We start from the raw sequence: 17,117 nt of genomic DNA on the forward strand, positions 1-17,117 counted from the left end.
ATATGAGATGAGTGTGGTCCTCTGATATAATCACACTAGGCACAATAACAGTAAAATGTTATAGTATCATAGCAATTTAGTTTGACGGATGCTTTTAATGTTTATTTTTAGTATTTCAACGTATCTTCAACAACCCTATATTACCGGTATTTTAAAGATACACCGAGGCTCAGAGAAGTTAAGTGTCTTGTTAAATGTGAAATTAAGTGTCATGTTAGCTGTGAATTTAAAAGTGAAGCAGGACTAGACTAGAACTTCTGACTCCTAGCTTAGTGCTCTGATACACCTTGCGGCCTTACCGTATATTTAATCCAAAGATGCTGCCATTACTCAAAACGTTTTTGGAACTCCTCTTTTGGAATCGCCTCCAGACCCATTTTATAAGCAACACAAGAAAAACCAGTCTCATTACCCTATAATCATACCTTGTTTCTGACCCCAAATGGTACCCTCTATCTTGATCACTCACCTTATTCATCAGTCTTGACTCCAAATGACTTTTGGCTGTTCCAAAAATCAAATCCACCCTCAAAGGACGAAGATTTCCCATCACTGAGGATAATCAAAAGAATGTGTCGCAGACTCTGAAGGCAATGCCAAAAGAGGAGTTCCAAACACGCTTTGAACAATGGCAGCATTGTTGGAATAAGCATAGAGCTTCCCAAGGTAACTACTGTGAAGGGACAATACTCCTTGGATATATACGTTCTGGCATGTTTGTATACAAGTTCTATTATTTTATAGTCATATTTTATAAACAACAAAATAGTTAGAGGCATGTTACAGAGAAGTTTGCCCTGATACAAAACTTATAAACTATGAATCATAAAAAATTAAAAGAAAAAAAAAGATTTTGGGGTACCTGGCCGGCTTAGTCAGTAGAGTATGCAACTCCTGATCTCAAGGTCATGAGTTCAAGCCCCACATTGGGCAAATGTAAAAAATAAAAATTTCAATAGGATAAAGTCTTAGAATGAGAATTGCTGGATTGAAGGAATATTTATATTTAATCCTCTCGTTTATATGGGAAATTGAAGTTTAGAAAAACAATGTGACTTGCCTAAAATCACACTATTAGTTTCTGGCAGGGCTTCGACTAAAATGATTTTTCTGACTTTTTGTACAGTATTCATCTACGTGTACCATTCCTCAAGAAAAGCAAAAACAGCTTAATAATTTATAAACATTTAAACTCCAAATAGTGACATTTTATTGAGGTACTGTTACAAATAAATTACCAGAAGTAATAATTTATGATGACTATTCTAACTTGAACCTGAAATAATTTCTTCTTCATACGTATTTTTTTAAAGATTTATTTATTTATTTATTTATTTATTTTAGAGAGGGGGGAAAGAGAAGGAGTTGGGGGGAGGGGCAGAGGGAGAGAATCTTCAAACAGTCCCCACTGAGTGCAGAGCCTGATTCAGGGCTCAATCCCATGACCCATGAGATCATGACCTGAGCCGAAATCAAGAGCCAGATGCTCAACTGACTGAGCCACCCCGGTGCCCTTATTCTGATATCTTGATTCAGGAGTACACATCAGACCTATTATGATCATTATTTATATTTACAAAGAGCCCAATAATCCTTAGCAAATGAAAACCAAGCAGTAGCCCAAATTCTAAGTTTCTTGGCCTTTGTTTCAATTAAGACCTCTTTTCTTATATATAAAATACATACATATACATATAATTAAATTAGAGCTCACATTTACTCACAAATTCAAACTCAAATATCACTGGATTCCTTTACCTTTATTATTATAGACATCTAGGTAATTGGGGGCAGAGAAAATTGTAATGAGTGACGGAAAGCCTGTTGTTTGGCTCTTCCTGTACATTCGATACCTGGAAGAGAGATAACAGTCTGTCTGTCTTGATATAAAAGGCAAAAACTCTGCAGTGATAACTGGTACAGTTTTAATATAACTTACCCAGCATCCTGGGCTTCATGAGCTCTGATTATTGATAACAAATTATTGTTCTGCAAAAATTCACAGACTGCAGGGTAACTGAAAAAGAAAGTTAGAAAACATAAACCCAGAACTAAAACAATTGGTGTTTTAATAGGAGGAAGGGGAAAAGTCAAGATGCTATTATAATGCTGAATTTGTTTCAAAATTATAGGTTTGACATACCACTGAACTTTTATTAATGGCTTAGCAATCATCACTGCTTTTCCACTTCACTAATATACCTCATTCCAGATCAAATATGCAGGTTACACACAACCTTAGGACAGGAAAAGAGCTCCCCTACCTTTTAATTTTTGTCTTAACCCTTAACATAACACCAAAACTCTTCTTGTCCTGTTATTTAAAAAAGTACCAAGGTAGTGTGTGTGTGTGTGTGTGTGTGTGTATGTGTGTGAAAAAGAGAGAGAGAGAGAGAGATTAGGTGCTAAAAACTGATCACACAATTTTAAAATTATCAAATTGTTAGAAAAGTTAAAGAACCTACTCACAGCTTCACAGGTAATACCAACGCCAAGGTGACATTATGCAGGGATATTTCAGGAGTACATGCAAATATTACACCAACTGTATTCTAATGAAAGATCTGATATTTGCATCTACTCCTAACATTTTCTCTTGGTATTATTATCTTTCTACATTTAGAAAAACCTGATAGGTTCTGGTGCCTGGGTGGCTCAGTCAGTTAAGCGTCCAACTCTATTTTTTTTAAAGATTTATTTATTTATTTTGAGAGAGAGAGAGAGAGAGAGAGAGCGTGCACGAGCGGGAGGGGCAAAAAAGAGTGAGAGAGAGAATCTCAAGCAGATTCTGCACTGAGCATGGAGCCCAGGGGGGCTGGATCCTATGACCCTGAAATCAAGACCTGAGCTAAAACCAAGAGTCAGAGCCCAAGCACCTCAGGCGCACTCTTAATTTCCACTCAGGTTTCTTAAGATTCTCTCTCACCCTCTGCCCCTCCCCCAACCTCTCTCCTGGGGGGGGGGGGAGCGAGGAAGAGAAGAAAAAAAAAGAATTACCTGATAGAAGAAACTGGAGAATGGAGAATATCATATTATCCTAGAATTATCCAAGTGTTAATTATTTATGTTTAAATCTTTATTTCTTATTATGCTTACTAGAAAAATTAGCTTTTAAAATAGATTTTATACATGGTATAAAATTGAAAGATACAAATGGTTATACAGTGAAATGCCTCTCTTCTTTCTTTCTTTTAAAGTTTATTATTATTTTTTTAATAATCTCTATACCCAATGTGGGGCTCAAACTCATGACCCCAAGATCAAGAGTCAGTTGCATGCTCTTCTGATTGAGCCAGCCAGGCGCCCCTAAATGCCTCCCTTCTTCCTAGATCTATCTTCCTGCTACCTTAGGAGCAACCAATGTTCCTGGTTTCTTTTGAGTATCCTTTAAAAGATACTCTACAGGCATACCTTGGAGATGCTGTGGGGTTTGTTTTTTTTTAAAGATCTTATTTATTTATATGACTGAGAGAGAGGCAGCGAGAGAGGGAACACAAGCAGGGGGAGTGGGAGAGGGAGAACCAGGCTTCCCGCTGAGCAGGGAGCCTGATGCGGGGCTCGATCCCAGAACGCTGGGATCATGACCTGAGCCGAAAGCAGAGAGCCACCCAGGAGCCCCTGATGCTGTGTGTTCTGTTCCAGACCACTACAACAAAGCAAATATTGAAATAAAGCATGTCAAATTAGGGGCGCGTGGGTGGCTCAGTCGTTAAAGCGTCTGCCTTCGGCTCAGGGTGTGATCCCGGCGTTCTGGGATCGAGCCCCACATCAGGCTCCTCTCCTGGGAGCCTGCTTCTTCCTCTCCCACTCCCCCTGCTTTTCTCTCTCTCACTGGCTGTCTCTGTGTCAAATAAATAAATAAAATCTTTAAAAAAAAAAAAAAGCACGTCAAATTAACTTTTTTGTTTCCCAGTACATATAAAAGTTATACTACACTATATTGTAGTCTACTAAGTGTGCAACAGCATCATGTCTAAAAAAATAATGTACATGCCTTAACTTAAAAATAATACCTTATTGCTGAAAATGCTAACCATCATCTGAGCTTTCAGTGGTTGTAATCACAGATCACAAATCACCATAATAAATATAATGAAAAATTTTGAAATATTGGGAGAATTACCAAAATGTGACACAGAGACATGAAGTGAGCAAATACTGTTGGAAAAATAATACCCCAGAGACTTCCTCAACACAGGATTGCCGCAAACCTTCAATCTGTAAAAAACTCAGTATCTATGAAGTGCAACACAGTGAAGTGCAATAAAATAAGGTATGCCTGTATTCTATATCCATATATAAAGGGTTTCTTTTTTTTAATTAAAAATATAGCCTCATTACATAGTGTGGCACATTCCATTGACTGAATGTACCACAAGGTATTTAACTAACTAGTCTTCTATTGAACATTTAGGTTGTTTTAAATCTTTTATCATAGGGGCACCAGGGTGGTTCAGTTGGATAAGTATCTCACTCTAAATCTCAGAGTCTCAGGGTTGTGAGTTCAAGCGCCATGTTGGGCTCCTTGCTGGGTGTGGAGCTTACTTAAAAAAAATAAATTTTTTATCATAAATAATACAGCAGTGAATAACCTCGTACCGTTGACCCTTGAACAATGTGGGACTGCTGACTCCCCACGCAGTCAAAAATCTGTGTATAACTTTTTTCTTGTGTGTAACTTTTTTAAGTAGTCTCCATGCCCAACATGGGGCCTGAACTCACAACCCTGAGATCAAGAGTCACACGCTCTACCAATTGAGCCAGCCAGGCACCCCTCATGTATATAACTTTTGACTCCCCCAAAAGCTGGCTTGTTGACTAGAAGACTTACCCATTACAGTCAACTGACACATACTTTATATGTTCTATATATCATATGCTGTATTCTTACACTAAAGTAAGCTAGAGAAAAGAAAATGTTAAAAAAGAAAAAATAAGCAAGAAAAAATACATTTATAGTACTATATTATATTTGTATTAAAAAATCCGTGTTTAAGTAGACCTGTGCAGTTCAAATACGTGTTGTTCAAGGGTCAACTGTATATACGTTTTATACATTTGCACATTTACAAAGTTGATTCTTGCTATTTGCAGTAGCTCTGTTCTATAAAGTTAACTTGTAAATACTACATTAGTCAAAACTGAACCACTGCTCCTAGAGAAAACACACAGTTAGGGTCCTGTGAGCCTCTGGTCACATTTTAATTAACCAATCAATACATAACCTTGTTTTATGTGTGCTTCTGTGTAAGAACATCTTATTTAACATACACTGTTGATTGATTAACATGGAACTCATGCACAATAATGCCAGAAGTCATTCCCAAATAAAGCTTATATAACATATCTGTATTTTCTCTGTAAGACACATCACAACCTTCTTACACGTAGAAATAGTAGCACTTAACCACTATGTTGGGGGCCATTTTACACATCAAAATCACCAATACAATGTGAAAAATATTGCACTAAATGGACCACAAAAAGAATGGTATAATAATAATCTTACAGCATGAAAGCTGAAACAAGACGGCAAAGCAGCTCCTTATTAGACTCAGAAGCACACATGGGGTGACAAATTTGTCATCATTCTGCATGTGTGCATGCCTGAATGACCGTGACAGTGCTGTGAGTGGTGACTTTGCAGTTACAAGTAATTCTTAGCAGGCAGGCGAATTTGAAGATCAGAATTCGTAAATAACGAGGACCAATTGTACAGCCACAGGATTACACTTTAGAAGAAGAACTTCTGGATCAAAGGTCTTGGGCATTTATAATGGAGAGATGTTGTCAAGCTCATCTCCAAAGAAATCATACCAACTTACGCTGTACAAACAATAAGAGGGTATTATGTGCTCTTTATTTTAAGCAATGTGAAGAGAAGTAAAATTTAGGGGCTCAGTGAGTTGAGCATCTGACTATTGGTTTTGGCTAGGTCATGATCTCAGTGTCATGGGACCCAGCCCTGTGTTGAGCTCCATGCTCAGTGCGGAGTCTGCTTGAGATCCTCCCTATGCCCATCCCCCTGCTCAGCAAGTGCATGTACTCTCTCTCCCTCTCAAATTAAATAAGTAAAATCTTTCAAAAAAATTTTTTTTAAAAAAGAGAAGTAAAATTTAAATGACTCAGAAAGGATTAAAACGAGGTTGTTTAGAAGAAGGTTAAAACTGTGGCAATATTAAGGCTTTTTACTTATTATATGTGGGTTTCATTTAATAAATGCATTATCTAGGCAATTAACAGAGATTTGAACTAAATATATGCATTACTTGTCACAGTAAAATACTGGGATTAAAAAAAATTTAGACTTCAAACCTCTGTCTCCCTATTTTGGAATGGCAGAACACAATAAAAGCTCACATACGAGATTTAAGACAACAGCCAACTTCCAGGAAATGTCCTGGGCTTAGTTCACAATGTCCTGTTCTTTTTATATCTTTGCCTATAGCAGTGGTTCCAAATGCTAGAGAGCTTTTTAAAAAAATAACAGGATTTTCCTGTCTCAGACCCACTGAATCAGAATCTCTGGCGGAACAGCCAACAAATCTTTATTTTTAAAAAAGCTCAAAGGTGTTTGGGAACAAATAATCGAGATCGTTTAGAGTCAGAAAATAACATTTAAGCACTGCAAGATGCTCTGTTCTGTTCAATCATGTTCAGTATATTACACTTAGGTATTAATGAAGGTACTCATATATATTATGAGGGTACATAATACCTATTAAAATATTAAAAAATAAACAAGAATTTCTGCCTTCTATTAAGCAAAAAATTAAAAGTCTTTATACTACACAAAGTAGAGATATAAAGTACTTATAAATAATCTGATGACTCATATTATAATTGCCTTTCCTAATCTTATAACTTTGAGGACTAGCTTACCTGTAAAAATAAGAGCACCCTCGGACAGTGTTGTGGGTATAGTGCTCCAAGGTCTTTTCATTGCCATAATCCTCTGAAGGATCAGACCAAAGCAGGTCACACACTGGCCCAAAGGCTGGAGGTTCTTTAAACCGGTCTAACTAGAAAACACACAAAAGCCAAAAGAAGAAAAATCATGAAGGCGAAAGAGCTTTTGAAAACTGGTGTGTGTCAAAGACAAAACAAAACAAAACAAAACAAAACAAAACAAAACAAAACAAAACCCCCCCACCCACAAGAATGTATTAGGAGAAAAAGCAGCAAGCCCCATAAAGAATTTTTCCTTCAGGAAGAAAATGAGCACTTAACAAATTTGGATACACAGTTTTTATTATTTTTTTTGAAATAAATTTTTTATAAATATCCCTGTCATCTAACCATACTATAGAAAAGGACTCCTTTACATTCTAGTCTTTTTTTTTTTTTTTTATTTTTTTTATTTTACAGAGACAGACAGCGAGAGAGGGAACACAAGCAAGGGGAGTGGGAGAGGGAGAAGCAGGCTTCCCGCCAAGCAGGGAACCTGACGCGGGGCTCGATCCCAGAACCCTGGAATCATGGGTAAGGCAGATGCTTAACGGCTGAGCCACCCAGGGGCCCCCTTTATGTCCTAGTCTTAAAAGCAGTACTCATTTAATTCATATGTGAAATCAACCACTATGGAGCTATACTATTACTGAGAAAGGCTATGTAAAGTTCAACTGCCTAGGTGAGCTAACAATACCATCAGAGCAGGAAAGGTTTTGCAATGGTTCTGTTCGTTGTTTACCTCATTCCAAGGGAGATCTCTAGTTTTATTTTGTAAAGGACTTTCATCCTTTCCATTCTATGCAGTGCAGGCATTTCAATGTAAGTTATTAATTTAAGCCTTTAGTCACTGCTGCTCTGGTTAGTAGCATAAAAACCAAGACAAAACCAGTAACTAAAATCGCTGAGGACTTCTACTAAGTGAAAGGGGAGGTTTTTAATACAATTGATTCAGAATTGCAAAATTCAAGACTTACAATATAAAAGAGAAATTCTGGTTATTTTAAAGACCATAAGGCAGCAGAAATATAGGCATATCCTCTTACCCTGAGAAGAGTAACTTTAATTCAGAGAAAAGTTTTATAAACAGAAAAACCTTTAATTTCAGTACCTACATGAGACAGGTAGAAGAATACAAAGGTAGAGAAAAGATGATAATGTAGAACAGAAGTGAAAAAAAGACTGATCATCTTTGTAGAAAATTCTGAAAATAACAATCACCAACTCACACAATGTAGCAATTAAACTCTATCATCTAAAATGTCAAAGTCAGTGAATTTCAGAGGTGGAAGTACTCAGACCATCCATTGTAACTTCCTCATTTCTCAGAGAAGAAAATGTGACTAAGAGTTAAGTGGTTTGGTCAAGATTACACAATTAATTACAGGACAGGGATTAGAACCCTGATTCCTTCCTTTCGTATTGCTACAGAATTTAAAGCTTCAGGGCTATACTCAAAACAAGTTATGTTTCCAGTAGGTGAAAGTACAGATTTTATTAAAATTTACAGACATTTTCTGGAAGATATTTAGCCAAATGTTAACAGTGGTTGTCTCCCAATAATGAGATCACAGGTGATTTCCACTTTCTTACTTTTGATTATCTGTATATAAACATTTTCAGCAATAGAGGGATATTAGTTGACTATATTAAAAACTAAAACTAAAAATACATATACTCCATGAGACTAATGAAAGATTACTTACTTTCTTAATGTCATCTAAACTAGTAATTTCAGGTGACATCCCTCCATGTACACACAGAAACTGCTGGTTTAAGAGGGCAGCAAGAGGAAGACAGTCAAATGTCTCCATACACGCATCATACACCTGTTCAGAATATTTGATTCGACCTATCAAAAAAGAAAAACAGTCAAAGGAAGAAAAGCTACAATTTATCATATATGAAAATGGATATTGGACAGAAAATTATGAAGCTACTTCAAAGCCATTTATTTCAGGCAAATTTGAAAACAATCATCTTTATAAAAATATTCTTGAAAAGTTGTAGATAAAAGGTAAACAAAATCTCCTCTAAAGACAAGTGTGACCTTGGATTAACTTTCTAGCTCTGTTGCCTTGGAAACCTGATAAGGTAAATATCAGCTGTGTTATTAGGCAACATTGCTTATGGTAAAAATTACTCAATTACCTGGTAGGTAGCTATAGCTTTGGACTTCTGAGTGCGATGACTCAAGGTAGGTCCCTGTGGGACCCTGGAATCTATACCAATAAAGCTCATGGGGCGATACTGACAACTGTGCTACATGAGGCTTCTAAGCCACAGTGGCTCCCTGATCTGCCCAATATGGATATTTTTTTCCCTGCACCTGAACTGTGACTTGGAGGGGGAGGTGAGAGGCACTGCTATACCCACTCCTATGAGGACTACTCCATTGAAAAGGGATGCCTGGTGCTGCCCCCGTTCCTGGACTGTATCCTTCTAAGTAGATAAACGCCAATATGGCCCATGGTAGACTTGCAAGCCTGAATATTTTGATGGGTCTAAAAAGACTCCCTGGGGGTAGTGAAGATATATAAATGGAAACTGAAGTTTTAAGAGTAATCGATAAAATGTCAATAATCTTTTGCTATGATTTTTAAGATCTTTAAGCAAATTTTGTCCCTATTCTATTTTATATAAAAACGTTCATCTTTATGAATTGTATTTTGGGGTTAAAGAACAAGGAAACATTCCAGTGGACAGAGCAGGTGGGGTGTCCACAATTATCCAGAAAGAATCTGTCATGAAGTAAGAGATGGAAAGCTGAAAGATGGCTTTAGTTTAAAGAGAAAGGGAATATTTTCTTCTTCCTTGGCCTTGGATTTCATAAAGTCAAGTTTTGCTGTCTGTTGTAGAGAAGGCCAGAGGTCATACAGGCAGGCAGGCCCACAGAACTGTGAGCTCCTTCTCTTCCAAAATTCTGTGAAGATGAGACAAGCCTACAGGACCTAGAGAACAAAGCTATAGCAAGTGAGTCAGACTATCTAGTTGATAATTATTTCTGTGTTTACTTCCTTGTAATTTTCAAGCTTTTAGAAAAGATGTGTTTAAGTATCAGAGCCTGGTCGTGGCAAGACTTTGGAGAATAAAGTGAAGGGTAATGGTCCAGATTTGGGCCAGAGTACAGAACATAGATGGCAGAAATGTCTGGAGAGACATTCCTAAAGGGTAGGTATAAATAAAGGGACCATATTTGAGGTTATAAGACTTTCCACTCCTGAATGTGAGGATCTTCTCTTTATTGCCAACGTTTGAGGGCATTAATGGAGTTTGCGGTTTCCTTTAAAAACTTCAGAGCATTTTGTATTACCATGACCACAGTTAAGATAATCTATTTCACAACATATGCTAACTCTACTAGGACAACCAAGTTAATAAGAGCCACACCTTATGCATCTTTGCACGCCTTACAACTACATCCTTATATTCTGCTTTCTATTTGAACACTATAAATTTTGGGTGTTGCAAAAGTAGATCCATATTGGCCATAAAGTCTATATGAGGAGAAAAATAAAAACAAACAAAAAAACCAAAAAAACCCACAAAAAACAAAAAACCCAACTCCTTTTGTTTGTGGCCAGTGATTAACTTTTTCTCTGGAAATTTTTGGAGCCAGAGTTCCCTCTGTTGCCAATGTCAATAAAAAATTCCTCTGTAAGAGTCTTAAACTTGAGTATAGGCAGTTTTTTTTAATTCAAGTATAACTGACATGCAATGTCACATTAGTTTCAGTACAATATAGTGATTCAACAATTCTATACATTATGTAATGTTCACCATGATAAGTGGTGATATATGATATATCCTTATCATATAGTTATTACAATATTATTGATTATATACCCTATGTTATACTTTTCATCCTTGTGACTTATATTTATTTTCTAATTGGAAGTTTGTGCCTCTTAATCACCTTAACCCATTTAGTCCACTCTCCCACCTGTTTCCCCTCTGGCAACCATATTTGCTCTACGTATTTATGAGTCTGTTTCTGTTTCTGTTTTGTTTTTCAGATTCCACATATAAGTGAAATCGTATGGTATTTGTCTTACTCTGACTTACCTCACTTAATATAATACCCTCTGGGTCTATCCATGTTATCACAAACAGGAAGAGCTTTCATTCATTTTATGGCTGAGTAACAACTGCTGTGTATGGGGGCACCTAGGTGGCTCAGTCGGTTAAGTGGCCAACTCCTGATTTCGGCTCAGGTCATGATCCCAGACCGCCATCAAGCTCCCTGCTCAGCAGGGGGTCTGCTTCTCCCTCTGCTCCTGCTTTCTCTCTCTCTCAAATAAATAAAATCTTAAAAAAAAAAAATATTGCTGCATGTGTGTGTGTGTGTGTGTGTGTGTGTGTGTGTGTACACACCACATCTTTATTTACCTATCAGAGGATACTAGGTTGCTTCCATATCTTGGCTACTGTAAATAATGTTACAATAAACATAAGGGTGCATATATCTTTCAAATTACTGTTTTCATTTTCTTTGTGTGAATACCTGAGTGACAGAATTATTGGATCATATGATACTTCTATTTTTATTTTTTTTCTATTTTTAATTTTTTAAGGAAACCCCATACGGTTTTCCATAATGGCTGCGGCAACTTACATTCCCAATAGTAAGCAAGGGTTCCCTTTTCTCCCTATCTTTGCCAACTTGTTATTTCTTGTCTTTTTGATACTAGCCACTCTTGACTAGTATGAGGTGATAGCTCACTGTGGTTTGGATTTGCATTTCCCTGATGATGAGTGGTGCTGAGCATTTTCATGTGTTGTTGGTCATCTGGACATCTTCTTTGGAGAAATGTCTATGAATGGCTCAAAAGAATTCCTTAGCCTACTTCCAAAAGGATACCAAGTCTGCAGAAAGATGGCAATCAATACAGTGTCTTAACCCCATTTTGTACATTAAAACAGGAAGTTACATAGAAAACAAGTGTTGGCGAGGATGTGCAGAAAAAGGAATTCTTCTGCACTGCTAGTGAGAATGCAAGCTGGTGCAGCCACTGTGGGAAACAGTATGCAGGTTGCTCAAAAAATTAAAAATAGAACTACCCTACAGTCAGGTAATCACACTACTGATTATTTATTTACCCAAAGAATACAAAAGCACTAATTCGAAGGGATATCTGCACCCCTATGTTTACTGCAGCATTATTTACAATAGCCAAACAATGGAAGCAGGCCAAATGTCCACTGATACATGAATAGATAAAGAAAATGTTACATGTATATGTACAATGGAATATTATTTAACCACAAAAATAATGAAATCTTGCCATTTGCAAGGACATGGATGGAGCTAGAATATAATGCTAAACAAAGTAAGTCAGCTAGAGAGAGAAAAATACCATATGATTTCACTCGTGTGGAATTTAAGAAACAAAACAAAGAAAAAAAAGAGAGGGGAGCCTGGGTGGCTCAGTTGGTAAGCTTCAACTCAGGTCATGATCCCAGGGTTTTGGAATCGAGCTCTATGTCGGGCTCCCTGTTCAGTGGGGAGCCTGGTTCTCCCTCTTCCTGGGCCCCTCTCCCCAGCTTGTGCTCACTCTCTCTTTCTCTCTCTAAAACTGAAATAAATAAAATCTTTCTAAAAAATTAAAAAAAAAAAGAGAGCGAGGGGCGCCTGGGTGGCACAGTGGTTGAGCGTCTGCCTTCAGCTCAGGGCGTGATCCCGGCGTTATGGGATCGAGCCCCACATCAGGCTCTTCCGCTATGAGCCTGCTTCTTCCTCTCCCACTCCCCCTGCTTGTGTTCCCTCTCTCGCTGGCTTTCTCTCTCTCACTCTGTCGAATAAATAAATAAAATCTTTAAAAAAATAAAAATAAAAAAAAAGAGAGAGAGAGCGAAACCCAGAAACAGACTCTTTAACTATAGAGAACAAACTGATGGTTACCAGAGGAGAGGTGAGTGGGCGATGGGTGAAATAGGTGACAGGGATTAAGAGCATGCTTATCATGATGAGCACTGAGTAACGTACAGAACTGCTGAATCACTATGTTGTACATCTGAAACTAATATAACACTTCATGTGTACTGGAATTAAAATTTAAAAATTCATAAAATTTTTTAAGAACCAGGAGGTTATGAATCAAATTAAGCAAAAAGAAGTTAATGTTATATTAACACATGACCAAAATAGTTTACAAAATGTTATATTCTTAAAGTATATGAATAGGTATAAAAATACCAACATATTTATTATCTGAGGGGTTAGACTGAAGATATCTATATTCTTCTTTGACTTAGTTTACCTGTGTTTTCTCTGATGAATTATATAACTTTGTATAGTAATATTTGTTCTTATATTACCTTTATTATTGAAATGTGTTGAAGGCTCACAATGTATCTGTGCCATCAGTGAGTTAAGTGTTCCCCACAGCGTGGTGGTCAAGAGAGCGGAGTCTGGAACCTGACTGCCTGGATCTGAAGCTTGGCTCACTAGCTGTGACACTCAGCACAAATTACTTAGCTCCCTGTTCCTTGATTTCGTCATCTATAAAATGGGCATAACAATACATACCTGTATTACAAGGTTGCTGTGAAGATCAAATGAATTCATATATGTAAAATGCTTTGAATAATGCACACGGCAGGGACTATGTAAGTGTTAACTAATGAAATCACCTTATTTTATCTTCACAGAAACCCTATGAAACAAGTACCATCACTATCTTCATTAAAAAGGTGAAGAAATTGGGCCTACTTGCCCGACGTCACAAGTTAGTAAGTGGTAGGACTGGAAATTGAACCTGTTCATGCTCTTAATACCATGCAATTCTCTTCGCAATCAGTATTTCAAATTAAATGTTTAATAGGAGAATCTAAATAGCCAAATATACAAATTACCAAAGGTTAAATTAGCTGACTCAGCTAATCTTTTATTTTCATGACAAATCTTCAGCTTCATTCCATAAAACAATCATTTCCATAACAAAGGAAAATGTACCTCAATCACAGGATCACACTGATGACATAAGTCCTAACCAGTACCAATAATGCAACATTAACAAAACAAAATTTCAACAATATTCTTTCAAAGTAACTTTGAGAGTCAGCACTATTTGCTAGAAATCATGACCTGGTCTAGCCACTGATTATATACTTATCTTCATTTACATTTGCTGTCATTATTTTAAAAAAAAATTACATTCACATGGTTCAAAACAAAAGCTATAAAAGGTTATACAGGTCTACAAACCCCTACTCCTCCCACCCACCCCCTGCAGGCAACCAGTATTACTAGTTTTCTGGGGGTCTTTACAAAGATGCATACACATGCAGATATGTGCATTTATTCTCTTTTCAAAACATCCTTTTGTTTTTTACATAACTGGTAGCATATATGTACTGTTTTACAACACCTGCTTTTTGTACTCGACATATTTTGGAGATCAGGCCACATCTTTATGTGAAGAGCTTTGTAATTTAATTTTTTATGTCTACACAGTAGTTCACTTTATGGATATACCACAATCTAACCACACAAATCTCTTAGTACTACAAATAATACTGTAAGCATTGATACAACAAGCAATATTTATTTGTTAAAAATAAACCTGTCATAACAATATTGTTTACATTAGCAAAATTACAGGAGTTTCCAGAACCTGTCAGTAAGCTATTTAATTAAACATCAAAAAATGGCTCATGGAAACAAAAATTAATTTACTTTAGAAATTTGGACCCAGAGCTATGGGATGGAATCATGAAAGCACTAGGTTTACTTTCCAAGTATCGAACAATAAAGCAACGTTTTTGCAAAGATAAATGATATGTCAAAAATTAACGTTCTATTTTTCTTTGCCTTTCAAATTATCTCTGGGTTTGAAAGGAATATTAAAAAAACTGTAATGTAAAGCAATTTAAGAATTTATGTAAAAAAAGAACAACCTCCACCTGCCACCCTCAGAAATAGTCACAAGACTGCAGCTGCACAATCTGGAACTAAGCATCACTTAGCATAATTTTAAGGCGCTGATTCTAAAAGCCACGGTGGCCCTTTAAGAGAGATCAGCTTATCAGTGAAAACATCCATGCAAAGGAGCACACATACTCTTTGCTCGTAAGAATAAAATGTGAAATTGTATTTTGTGCTTGTTCCAAGATTTATTCATATTTCAGATGCAGCATTAGAATGAAACAGGAGTACCTCTGAAAATAAAAGAAAAAGAAAGAAACTTGGTTTGACTAATTAAAACATGTGAAAAGCAAATAAAAACCTAAGGTAAGAAATTCTGTGCAAAATGAAATACTTAAAATGTTTCCCCGAACCTACTGTTCCATCTTCTAAAAATAGTCTGAACAATTCATACTAGTCAAAAAAGGAACTCTGAGGGGTGCCTGCGTGGCTCGATCAATAAAGTGCCTGCCTTTGCTCAGGTCATGATCCCAGGGTCCTGGGTTCGAGCCCCATGTTGGGCTCCCCAATCAACTGGGGAGCCTGCTTCTCCCTCTCCCTCTGCCCCTCTCCCCTACTTGTGCTCTCTCTCTCAAATAGATAAAGAAAATCTTAAAAAAAAAAAAAAAAAAAAAAGGAACTCTGAGAAAACAGGAAAAACTGGATAAAAATGTTACTTAAAAAAACCTGACCCTTAATTCAGAACAGAGGCATCCATAGGCAGCTTTCTTACGACTTATTTACTGCTAAACACTGATCGTCCCAGGGCCTTTGTCAACTGCTTGATATGCATTATTTAATTTTCCCAGGTAAAGAAAAGGAAGTGTAATGAGTAATATCCCCATATTTGCCCTATAAAAACAATGCAAAATATTTCCAATTTTTAAACTATTTGGTGAAATGGTTCTCAAATGACAAATAGTAAATACTTTCCAAGCCTCTGGAGCAGGTGTTCTAAACCAGCAGCATGCAGCACAATTATCTGGGGTGCTTTAAAAAGGCTCTTAAATGGTTGAGGCCCATTCAGGTGATTTTGAAATTACCAGTATAAAAATTTATTATAATAGGAGTATATGGTGGTGATAAAAGATAACTCCAACAGTACCACAAGAAGATATAAAATTAAAAGCACAAGTCCTGCTGACCCAACTCCCCACAGGTAATTACTGTTTTCAATTTTCTGCACATTATATATTTTTAATTTACAAAGGAGATAACATTATACATGTTCTGCAAATGGCTTCTTTCACCTAACAAAGTATTTGAACATCTCTCCATATCAGTACATCAAGGCCCACCTTGATCTTTCAACAGCTGCCTAGTATTACATTTTTGAAAATGTATTAATACATTTTGAAAATGTATTATTTAAATTATTTTTGATACTTTTTAATACTTAAATTATCTTTTTTCTTTGTTTTCTTTTTCTGCTATTACAAGTAACACCATAATTATCATACATCCTCATACATCCATATCCTATTGTCTTTTTGCAAGTATACAGTATGGTAAGCAGAATTCTAAAATGATCAGCAATGACCTACAGCATTGTATAATCTACGCCCACTTTCAGTGGGTGGAATTTGTTAATATGTTGAGACTGCCATGGTTACATATCGTTAGGGCAAAAGGGAGATTCTTCTGGGTGGGCCCAACCTAATCAGGTGAGCCTTTGAAAAGCAATGGATTTTCCCCAGCTGGCTGATCACAGAAGAGGAAGGCAGAGAGGTACATTTGAGCTGCCTGGAAGAAAGCAAACATCGAAATACTGTGAACTGCCTATGGGGCCACGTGGCAAGGAACAGCAAGCAATCTATGGAAGCTGAGGGCAGTCCCTTACCCAACAGGTAGCAGGAAAACAATGAACATTAACCCTACGATCACAAGGGCTGCCAATAACTGGTAGGCTTAGAAAAGACCCCAAGCTCCAGATGAGAACTGCAGCCTTGGTGACACCTGGATTTCAGCTCAGGGACAACCTGAGCAGAGAATTGAGCCACACTCTGCCTGGACTTCTGACCTATAATAACTGTGAGATAATAAATGTATTGTTTCAAACAGCTAAATTTGTGGCGATCTGTTATATGGCATTAAAAAATGTATATAATCTGCATGAAAACTCCTAGAAGCCAAAATGCTGGGTCAAAAATTTTTACAGACATTCCAAAATTGCTCTTCAGATACCTTATACCAGTTTAAACACTCCCCAACAGATCTGATTTTTTTTTTTATTTTCCTGGGTGTTACCTACTTAGAATAAACA

At 36.8% G+C, this 17,117-nt stretch overlaps 1 protein-coding gene across 2 annotated transcripts in view; it reads right to left on the minus strand.

The window, feature by feature from the left end:
• PPP3CC (protein phosphatase 3 catalytic subunit gamma) overlaps positions 1 to 17,117 on the minus strand; it is a 101,704-nt gene that overhangs the window by 23,590 nt on the left and 60,997 nt on the right. For both annotated transcript variants that reach the window (XM_040626540.1, XM_040626539.1), the window contains exons 5-8: positions 8,655 to 8,800; positions 6,883 to 7,022; positions 1,940 to 2,017; positions 1,759 to 1,853 (exon numbers count right to left, since the gene is read on the minus strand). In XM_040626540.1, the coding sequence (XP_040482474.1) occupies positions 1,759 to 1,853; positions 1,940 to 2,017; positions 6,883 to 7,022; positions 8,655 to 8,800 (459 nt within the window). The remainder of the gene's footprint in view (positions 1 to 1,758; positions 1,854 to 1,939; positions 2,018 to 6,882; positions 7,023 to 8,654; positions 8,801 to 17,117) is intronic.

This window comes from Ursus maritimus, unplaced genomic scaffold (assembly GCF_017311325.1).
Source record: "Ursus maritimus isolate PB19 unplaced genomic scaffold, ASM1731132v1 scaffold_11, whole genome shotgun sequence".
In the NCBI taxonomy this organism is placed as follows: domain Eukaryota; kingdom Metazoa; phylum Chordata; class Mammalia; order Carnivora; family Ursidae; genus Ursus; species Ursus maritimus.